This window comes from Gossypium hirsutum, chromosome D05 (assembly GCF_007990345.1).
Source record: "Gossypium hirsutum isolate 1008001.06 chromosome D05, Gossypium_hirsutum_v2.1, whole genome shotgun sequence".
NCBI lineage: Eukaryota > Viridiplantae > Streptophyta > Magnoliopsida > Malvales > Malvaceae > Gossypium > Gossypium hirsutum.
This window is the reverse complement of record NC_053441.1, coordinates 49,655,871-49,667,764: the sequence shown is the minus strand read 5'-3', so window position 1 is coordinate 49,667,764 and position 11,894 is coordinate 49,655,871. Positions and strand designations below refer to the sequence as shown.

The 11,894-nt window shown below is 30.5% G+C and overlaps 1 protein-coding gene across 1 annotated transcript; it reads right to left on the bottom strand.

Moving 5' to 3' along the window:
- Window positions 1-2,632: 2,632 nt before the first annotated feature.
- LOC107902349 (VQ motif-containing protein 8, chloroplastic) lies at window positions 2,633-3,584 on the bottom strand. Its single transcript, XM_016828550.2, has one exon. The coding sequence runs from the start codon at window positions 3,321-3,323 to the stop codon at window positions 2,760-2,762; it is 564 nt and encodes a 187-aa protein (XP_016684039.1). The 5' UTR covers window positions 3,324-3,584; the 3' UTR covers window positions 2,633-2,759.
- Window positions 3,585-11,894: the final 8,310 nt, after the last annotated feature.

Sequence of the window (11,894 nt, the reverse complement as noted above, 5' to 3'; positions counted from 1 at the left end):
TTGTGCACGGAAAAATAGACAAGTCGTACGCTGAGCAATTTTTATGCCCAGTGGTGCTAATATCATATAAATCATTACATAAGTATTAGGCACAAATTAATTGATAGAAATAAACTAAAACATGATTAAAAATATCATTAATAACATCACAATAAAAGAAAATTCTAATATTAATAAACTTTAATATTTTGATATTGGCAAATCGAATAAAGAAAATATGCTTTTTAATTAAATTCAAAATCTCGTAATTAATTTAATTTGCACAATATGGAAATTCAAATTTTGTTTTTGCTTTTCTTTCAATTTAGACCTCGTACTAAAGTTTAGACTCATAACCAGATACATGAATCCCCCACCCCGAGTTGTTCAGCAACGATGGCTATCAGAGTAGTCCATAACCCTCTAGGAATTGGGACTGCCCATGACCCTCTAGGAATTGGGGCTAACAATAATAACAATTGATCGACTTGGCCTTTTCTCCCTCGACCCTCTTGGAATTGGGGAGATCTAAATTCTCTGACATAAAGACTCTATGGCATGCCAACTATATCTGATTTAGTCTAACTTAGTGAAATGGGGTAAAAACCAAATTTCATGATCCATTTCAATTCTATTTTCATATAATTCTTATTTCAATTCTGTTTCATATTCAAATCACATATCGCCTAATGTAAAATAAACTTCCAATTTGAAGCATATTAAATATTTTCTTGCTCAATCATCTAAAATCATAATACTCAAATCCAAATCATAACTATGAATTCGCTAATTTAGTCTAATGAAAAACATAGTATTCATCTCGAAGCATAATTTTATAAATATTAACTAAATTATTCAAGTTCATCCAAAACTCATAAAAATAAAATAAAATAAAATAAATATAACTAGTCATATTAAATTAAATATTCTCAAGCTTTATGTAATGAAAATAAGATATTAGCACAAATCGAAGTTTTAATCGTTTTACTCCTTTTCTTCGCCTTTCTCCTTCAAGATATTCGCTTCGTTTTTAGCTACAATAAGAGCAATTCAATACGAAACAACATCATTTATCCATTCTAAAACTAAAACTAATAAAAACAAACTTAAATATGCATGATTATTCATATTGACAACTTAAGTTTTCTAGTCTGAAATTTGCATATCTTTCGACTCGATTATCCATTTTCAATTCCGTTTTCACTAAAGTACTCACTGCTTCACAAGCTATCATTTAGCACCAATATTACACAAAGTGACCAATGTTCTCCTCTTCCCCTTTAACATGGCCAAATATACCAAATAAACTTTTCATTCATTTTTGTTTTTTTTTTCGCACTTCTAACAAGTTAGAACTCATCTTATAATAATTTCCTATCCAAAGATATATCTATTTGACTTAAGTTTTCTAAGCTTTCATCAATGTCCTTTAATGACAACTTCTAAAATACTTGATAAAAAAAAACAGTATTAGTATATATATGCAAAACAAGCTTCAAAGATTCAAAATCTATAAAAAAAATTGAAAAAAAATCATACCTTAAACTTCAAATTGAAGGAAAATGATGAAAGAGGTTTTCTTTTTCTTTTTTCTTTTTTCCCAAACTTTTGGGAGAAAGATGAGAAAAAACTATCTTTCTCTCTTTATATATATATATATATATTAATATTTAATAAATTACTGTTATTTTAAATAAAATGTTAAATAATAATTTAATGAAAATATATTTAAAGCCATTACGAAACTTTTGATTTTTTTAAGTAATGGTAAAATTGTCATTAAGTCCTTTCCATCAAGATAAAATAGGATAACTGCACTTTAGTCTCTATACTTTTCTAACTTATTAATTTAATCCCTAAACTCGATACTGAATTTTTAACTTAACCACGTACTCCTATTAATAATCCTATGTATTTTCATGTCTGACGGTTTTCTCTAAAAACGATCACAATTTCTTATACTACTATTTATTTATAGATCACTTATTCAAAGACTTCTGCCATAAATATTCTTCTTCTTTTTTAAGTGGGAATGTTACATATTGGATGCAGTGATGACGTATATTTCATTCATAGGATGTGAGTTTAAGTTTCAATCTTTGATAGAAGACAGGCAGCCATGAACATCGAAATGATTAATTTTCATGGACTATAAAATAGATATGAATGATATTTGATCATACCAAAAAATTGAAATGTGTAAAAGTTGGAATTTCAAAAAATTCAAATACTTTCTTAAAATTTTAATTTAATATAATATTTTCAAAATATGATAAATTACTGAGTTTGTTTGAAAGAAAAAATCAAATATAAACAAAGTAAGAAACAGAGTCATGTAGATTTTAGCATCCTATAGGATTATTAAATAAACATTCAAGAATTGATGAATTATTGTAGAACACCAGATTTGATATCATTCTGCAGCGTTGACTATTGAGGTTTTTTATTTTTAGAAATATAGATTTATTAAATATCACTTCTTAAAAATTTAATCAATGAATTTTCGTTCCGTATCATAAATTGTTTTAAAGTTCTCTCATAAGCATGAAGCATGAGCTGATTTAGGGTTTACTTTTTTCCTTTTGAACATTGACCAAGAATTAATGGATCTGAAAGGAAATTAGGACAGTTGAGCTTCGGACGTTTAAATGAATGAATTAAATCCAGGTGATGTTTAATCACAAATTAACAGAGAATTAACCAACAACTATGAACATGAAACAATTTATCATCATTTGATAAAGAAATAAATAAAAAATAAAAAAGAACCCTTCCTTTGTTCAGTAATCTGGGAGCCCTTTCATGAATTCAAGCAAAGATGGTGAGTTCAAAGTTCCCATATCAGCAAACTTTTGAGCAGGCGGCCTCGGTGAGCAAAAGAAATCTGTGGAACTCGGTGTAAAGAGAGGCATATCAGCCAGAAACTGACTCATAGGACTCACAGTCGTAGCAACGTAAGACGAGCAGACATCATTTGTAATTGCAGAGGAGGTTTCGTTATCTTCCTGTCTGGTAATAATCTTGTTCTTGTATGGCGGTGGCGATGGTGGGGGAGCTGTAGTTTGCTTAACAACTTCACCATCGGATCTGGAAAGCCCTGTAAGCTTTTGAACCAAGGCCATGAAATCCCGAGCCTGCGTGTGGATAATCTTGGGGGAATGGGTGTAAATGATGAGCGGACCCTGTCGCTGTTGTTGTTGTTGCTTTGGGTGATGAAGAGCTGATGAAGAAGATGGCTTTTGAATGACATGAGAGCCTTTGTTGATCTTCAATGGAGATGGACGAATACCGTTCATCATCAGTTCTTTCCTGGGAGCACGTTCATGGGAATTTAAAGAACTCATACTCGAAACCTGTGAAATTAAACTGAAGAAGATGTTTACAACTTACTAAGGTAGAGATATAAATGGAGAGAAACACATATATATAGACATAGATGTATAAGAGATGAATTGGAGGTGAAGCCAGCGATTCTGACCGTTGACGAAAATAAAGGAAGAAAACTATATCTTAACGTATAGAATAGTACTCCTTAATAAACTAAAGGAACAACATGTGTGGTTTCGAGTGGACAAACAACTTAAAATAATTCCCAAAAAGCTAGTATTTGATTTTTTATTGCCTGTTTGAAATTTTGGTTTTGGTTAGAGGGCATGTTTGTTGGCGGCCAACGACGGCGTAGCTACCGGTACTTAGTACGAGTCTTTTGACTTCATATAATATAAAGTATTTCCCAAATGGGGTTACAAATCCAATCGATGAGATTATTTATCTTTTATTTTATCTCTTAAACTATCAATTCAACCAGATAAAATTAACAATTAATTCCTCCAATCAGCATTTTTTTGATTTTATTACTTTATAAAAATAAGGGTATCACATTTATATATTTCATCGCGAAGCCAAGAAATTCTTTTTAGGGGAGTCGAAATTAAATTTTAATTTTAATTAAAATTTCATTATTTTAGGGGGTTAAAATATAATTTTACCTTAATTAATTTGAAATTTTAATATTTTTTAAAGAGCCAAAACAATAAATTTCTATTTTAGCTGCGAACCCCTCATCGTATCATAATTTTATTTAAATTATTTTATATTTAATACATTCATATTACTTGTTTGTCATGTATTTTAATTATTTTTCATGGTTAACCTTCTCTTCCATAAAATATTGACCTTCTTTTGTTTTTCTTGTGACGGGCCATTACCAGAGAGAGGTACAGACTTGTTATAGGATTTGGGAATTCTTTGACTTCCGGCGTTAATTCAAGAAACAGTTGAAGTCAAATAAAAGAAATCTTGAAAATTTGTTATGCTAATATTTGATTCAAGGTTTTTTAATAGTATATATTTGATGTGATGGTTAAAATATGGCATAGGTCCTTATACTCTTCTCAGTTTTGGAATTTAATCCTTATATTTCTATTTTTAGGAATTTCAAAATTTAGGTTTAAGTGTTAACACTGTTAAGACCATTTTGTTAAATTTAGGCTCATTACATCATCATTTTTTTAATTGCATTGCTACTAGGTGAGTACTTCTTATATTTTAAAATGTCAAACCAACAAATTTAACAAAGAAAAAATAAAAGCGTTAACAATTAAACTTGAAATTTGAAATTTAAAAAGTAGATGTACCTAAACTAGTCAAAATCGATTAATTGATAAGACAAAAAGTCAGTCATAATATTTTTCTTTAAATAATTTAATTTCTTGTGTTAAATTAAAGACCCTGCATAATTGTCAACTGACCATCAATTATTCTAATTTTCTGGTTTATTTGAACGGAACACTAATTGATAAAAAGGATAAAATTAGGAAGAAATTGAGGTAGGCAGCAAAGTCATTCATAGTGGAAAAAATGATTTTGTCTACTATTTGCTGCTTGCGTTTTAAATAGAATAAATGCACAAAAGGTCCTTGTATTATCAGGTTAGCAGCTTTTTAGTCCCTATCAAAATAAATTCATACAGTTGTACGTTAACACGCCATGTTTTTCATAGTTACATTTATATATACACACTTTAATTGTCTTTATTTCTTCAATTTCATATACATTTATTTTGATAGTGATTAATTTATTCTTTACTAAGTTTTTTCTTTTAGTTTTTCGCATTTTATTAAAAAAATATACTTTTTTTATGCTCCCTTCCCCCAAAACAAATTTTCAAGTATTACGGTTTAGATTTTTGGGTAACTATAAAAATAATTTGCTCAATTATTAGTGTTTTTCCATTTTGGTCATTTAGATTTAAAATTTTCTATTTTAATCACTAACGTTATCAAAATTAAATTTTGGTCACTCATGTATTACATAACTAACGAAAACCTTTTATTTGCAGTATAATAAATTTAGACCTCCTAAGTTTATAGGTCTATTATTTTGGTCCTAATTCTAGAAAATTCAATAAATTTAAACACCAACTTTACATATTCTGTCAATTTAATCTTGATTCCTAAAAATTAAAAAATAAAAGTTCATTTTTCAATAAAAAATACGTAAGATTTTATAAAATTACTTACAAAAGTATAAATAAATGAATGCTCTTTTTTCTAACATAAATTTTATTTTTAATATTATTTTATAAATTAAATATGTTAGAATTGTAAAATAAATATGAAATAAAACTTAATAAACCAAGATCTATCATGTTAAATCATCAAGAATAAATCAATAACATAACTAGATGTGGAAGCGTACCTAAGTCCATGGAATCTTTGAAATTTTTCGGATCTTGGGGTTTTGATCTTCCAAATTAGCACACAAATAATATAGAGAATGTGGTTCTCTCTTTTCTAAAGATGGGATATTAGAAAGTTAGCTTGTATGTAATTTGGGGATCATATTAGCTTGTATGTAATTTGGGGATCATAACTCTAATATATAACTTTGGCACATTAGCCCTAATTTCTAATCAGCCCATCATCAATTAGAAATTAATTACTAGAGTATCTATACATATTTGACTCATACTTTATTTAGTAATTAAATCCCAATAAATCTTAACCACATTAGATCACTTTTAATTTGGACTAACTTATTATGATAGTAAATAATAATATGTAATTAATTATATTATATATGTGATGTCTATATTTGTAACACCCTAAACCCGACCTAGACATTATGGCTGAATCAGGGAGTGTTACGAAGAAGAGTTTTGAAACTAATGTCACTTCGATGAAAACCTTGTATAGTTACTTGTTAAGAAGAGTCCGAGTTCTGCAAAATTTATTTATTTCCATATTCATTACTAAAACCGTCGTTATTTTGTTCCTTCACGAAAACATAATTTGCAGCAGAAGTCTTAAAAACAGTTATATCTCGAAAAACTAGTTCGTGTTTTAAGAAAACATTTGTTTGTGTAAAATCGGGTTTTGTCAATCATCGCAATTTAGAAATCATAAACGCATCCAAATCAAAAAGTTAAAAACAAATAGTCCAAAAGTCCGGAGAGTCCAAAATTTACAAAACTCTTAAGAAAAACCAGAATTAAAAATATATAACCGATAATTAAAAGATAGTTTATATACTGGTGGTCATTGCTGAGCCACTGTCGTACTGACCCGCCTATGTCTGAGGATTACCTGGACAAAACAGACAAACAGATGTGAGTTTTATAAACTCAGTGTCTAACTCATGGAAATATACATGCATAAAATTTAGATTCCAATAATTCAGAACAGAACAGGACATAAGTCCCTAGCAGAGTCAGATCATATCAGAATCAGATTTTCAGAACATACAGATATACAGATTCCTACCCTTATCCTCTACACACCATCTCAACACACCATGTGGGGTATAAAACACCCACCCATCCTTACACACCATATAGCGTCTGTATGACACTTATCAGAATAGTATGCAGACAAGCTGCCAGTATATCAGCGATATGTCACCTCACAGAACACTTCCTCCACATATACAAATCCCACCCCATATACAGATACAGATGACAATTACAGATAAACAGATGCAGATATTCAGAATTAACATGTCTCGCATACATAAATCATACATGTTTTTACAAAACAGACAAATCATACATATTAATTTCTTAATCATAAATCAATTTATCTGATTAGAGAGTTATCATGCATTAGGGTTTGTTTGCCCTTACCAACCCTACGGAAGGCCCTACAGTCGATCGAAACAACTTATGGGACCTTAGGGAAAATTTTAGACTTTTGGGCCCACACGCCAAAATTGCCCTTGCCCGTACGACCCACATGGTCATGTGTGTCGCATACGACCGGCCATACGGTCGGGCACACGTCGGTGTGGCATCGATAAGCCACTTTTTTTGGCTTTCGTCGAACCTCATTTTCTCGTGTTTTCGTTACACACCTGATTCATTTTTTACGCGAAAGCAATCCTGAGACCTCCAAAACCTAAAAATAATACCCCAAACACCGATTTAGCAATCAATGTAGAAATCTAACACGATTTAACGAAAAACTCATATACTGACTTACCGCTAACAAAAACGGCCAAAACCTTGAATCAAGCCGTTAGAGCAAAGTTCGTTATTTCACTGTCTTCATCTACGACAGAAATTTGTAGAAAGAAAAAATAACTTCGTTAACTACATCACTACGCGAATCCAAAAGAAAAGGAAAGCGACCCAAAACGAATCTTCAAAACTTACCCAAATAAAAGAGAAACCAGCGAAAAATCACAACGAAATGATTGGCACAGTCGATTGTCAAACGGAGTAAAGAGAAAAGACTAGAAGAATAAACAAAGAGGAAAAGAAAAGGGAGAGAAGAACTAACGTCATAAATTTTTTGAGAAAGGGAAAATAAAATAAAATAAAATAAAATAAAATAAAATAAAATTAAAATTACACATAATCCCCACTCCCCCACTAACCACTAACCACTAACCACTAACAACCTTATCTCACCAAATTCGACACTCTAACCACATCCAACTACCTCACACTCAAAACTCCACCGAACCTCTATCAGACAATCGAAGCAAAAATATCATCTACGCTCTCACAAAGAATCAAACACGAGACCTTAGGGTAAGTAACACCTTACCTCTTGAACCAGCAAACTCATTCTAATATGAGTTTGCTAAAGATAAAATCTAACCCAACCCACCAAAGATAAGGCTAGAATCAAAATGACAGGATTTTCCAAAGAGTGGGACTTGAACCCAAGACCTCATACACACACCCAGTACAGTTAACCACTGAAGTAGATACATATTTGTGTTACAATTCACAGAAATAAAATTAAGAAATTAGGGCGTTACAATACGTCCCAATAATCTCCTACTTGGACCACATATATATACCGATTACCTTATAATTACATGTCATTATATAACTTTATGAGCTCAAAACTTTACTATCATATCCAGAAAAGGTATTCCAAACAAAATCGTCCATTAATTATGTTAACATAAAACCAAGGTGACTTTTGTTATATATATCGTAACTAAATCCATCACTGGTCATGTAAATTAACACAACCAAATGACGTAGATCAAGTATGGACGTGTAGCATGGAAATTACATGCAGTATGATCTAAACATGTCTATTTCCAACTGGTCCTTCTTAAACCTTAGTGAGATTAAACCTTACCAAAAACCAGAGTGTAAATAAACAAACAAACTTTAAACTTAATATCCGTAAACTGAAATAACTGAAAATGTGTTTATAACATAAAAGTATTTAAAAGTACAAAATCCCAATAAAACCAAATATCCTTAAATAACATTACACCAATATGAGTAGTGTAGTCCCTTAGTAAGTGAGTCTGCAATCATGAAGTTTGTCCTAATATGTTTTATAGGCACCTAACCACTCTGAACTTTTACTTTGACAACCAGTAACTTAAAGTTTATGTGTTTTGAATTTGATGTGCTCCTGTTGCTCTTGGAATAAAAGATTGCAATTTGTTTTCACAATTTGCACCTTAGTGACAAAATCTTGTAGCCATATTCCTTTAAAATCAAAGTTTGTATACCTGATTATCTCTAACTGATCAGACCTCCAATATGTGAGCATGTAACCTTTTTTTCTCTGAAAATTCCTTATAACCCTCTTGGATGCTATCCAATGGTCCAAACCGGGGTTGCTTAAATATCTGCCTAAATCCCAACAGTGTACACAATATTTTAATGTATACAAACATGAACATACATTAGACTTCCCATTGCTAAAATGTAAAAAAAATCTTATGTATTTCTGTAATCTCAAAATCATTATTAGGGCAATGAGTGAGACTATACTTATTACTGACAAGCAGTATGCCATTAACATATAAAACTAAATATAGAACCTTACTCCCACTAAACTTATAGTATATACAATTATCGACCAAATTCATCTTTAAACCGAATGAGATAATCATTTGATAAAATTTCTAATACTATTGACGAGAAGTTTACTTAAGCCCATAAATGAAGTTCTTTAATTTGCAAATCATTAACTTTGCATCATCAGACACAAAGTTTTCTAGTTGCACTATATAAATGTATGATCAATGTTACCATTGAGAAACCATTAACTTAATATTCATCTGATGCAGCTTAAGGTCAAAATATTCCACTAAAGCCATTATAATCCTTTCTCTAGTGGACCTTTTTAATGACATTCGTCTTGAGATTGTTGAGTTTGTTTTTCTGGAACAATTACCTTATCTTGAATATGGAGTTGTTCAACATTATTTTGTTGAGGTTCTAGGTTCACTTCTTGATCAATGATAGGTATGAGAACTTGAACATCGTTAAAAGTGATAGTAGGAACTGAGTTAGAATCTAATTCCTCCTCAAAAGCAATGTCTCTAACCTTATTTCTCCCTCCAAACTCAACATCTTCAAAAAATGTTGCAGTTCTCATCTCAAAAAAATTCCTAATTGTGGGATCATAAAACTAAGCCCCTAGATTGCTTAGAATTTCCTTGACCTTTATACTTCATAGACATCAAAGAAGTCAGAAGTTATGTCATCTTAACCTTATTATTTTTAACAAAATGTTTCTCAATTTTGTCTAGGAAACCTTGGCATGAGTAATCTCTTCAGATTCTGTGCCCTTAAAGGATTCTAGGATGTTATGCTTCATGATAATTAGACTCATGCGATTTGAACGATCCCACCTCTCAAAATCCCTTTTAACATAAGGGGTGCTTTCCGCAGTGAGAGGTGCGAGTTAGTCTTCCATTAGTGCAAGATTTATGCCCATACAACCAATCACTATAAGTAAGTGCCTTTTCCGTTCATTGAAATTAGTCCTATTAAGCATGGATATAAAATTTATATTAGAAGATATTGTGGTAGCAGAAGATGAACCAACTAAATATAGGACAAAAAATAAATAAAAACAAGCTCACATCAATATTCAAAAGTAAACAATAAAATTACGATAATGGCTAATATTATCTCAAGATACCAAACACAACATTAATATCAAGTCTTTGGACAGTAATATTAATAGTAAGTGGTACTCTTATTGTAGCAATCAAACATTGACAATAAATAATGTCAAACAATAAATTAATCTTTGGACTAACATATTGCTCATATAAAGTACCTTATAATTGTCACTCATTTATCACCACAGATGTCGTTGAAATTCTTCCAAATATTAACTAACCTTTGGGTCAATTAATAAATGCATGAATCACAAAATATATAATCATCTTGATATTTTAAATAAACTAATCTATGAAAAAAGGTCGCTTTGGCGACATTTTGTTTCAACTAATCTATTTAAAATATTATACATTCTTAATTAAATTCAAAATCCAAATATGAATTTATTTGTTTCATAATATTTCAAATTTAAACCATAATAATTTGAATAAAGGTAAACTCCATCTCAAGATATCGGACATTCCATTGATATTTCATCTTTGGACAAAATATTAACTTGTAAGTGATATCTTGGTGCAGTAATTAAACAATGACAATAAGAACATGTCAAATAATAAATCTGCCTTTGGGACGATTTGCTGCTTACATGTAAAATTGAATAACCTTCATATGTTTATTACCACAGTTTCACATATAATTTTGTTAAATATTAATCTTCCTTTGGGCCGATCAATATTAACGTAGCTTAAGTTATATGCACCCAACCTTTTATATTTTAAAACAAAATAATTTCAATAATAGATGTCACTTTGGCAACTTATTATTTCAATTAAGTTATTTTAATGTATATATATAAATATACCAATATTCAAATTTAAAATGTTCATAACAATAACCCAAAATAAGGTTATCTTATTATTGAATGAGAAATCGAATACCTTAATCTTTGATGAATTACAAGCAACCATTAAAATTTTATAATAAAATGCAAAATCAAATTTTATAAGATTGAACTAGAGGTGATCATGGGTTGGGCAGCCCGGCCCGACGGCCCGCCCGAAATATGGGAGGGTTCGAGTAAAAATATAGGCCCGAAATATGGGTTTGGGCAAAAAAACATGGCCCGTTTAGAAAACGGGTTAGGCCTTGGACACCACTTTTTTGGCCCAGGCCCGGCCCGAATATATAATAAATATATATTTTTTATTTTTTTAATTTTAAAATACTTTTTTTTTATTTTTTTATTTTTAAAATAAAATTTTGGTGTTTATTAAAAAAATGGGCCGAGCCGGGCTGGACTCGAACTTAAGAATTTTTCTCAGGCCGGGCATGGACAAAATTTCAGGCCAATATTTCGGGCCGAGCCGAGCCCGGGCCTAAGACACGGCCCATGATCACCTCTAGATTGAACTTATTACTCATGATTATTCTGAGTTTGCATCAAAATTTAAAATCATTAAACTAAATATTTCAAAATCAACCTCATAATAATTAACATATCCCACAATTCATACGGTAAATCATATTATCATAATTTAATCAAATATTTAAATTCATAATATCTAAAACCAGATACTCACAACAA

Excerpts from the sequence above, each read along its gene's own strand:
- LOC107902349 (XM_016828550.2), bottom strand. The coding sequence starts at position 3,323 with ATGAGTTCTTTAAATTCCCATGAACGTGCTCCCAGGAAAGAACTGATG.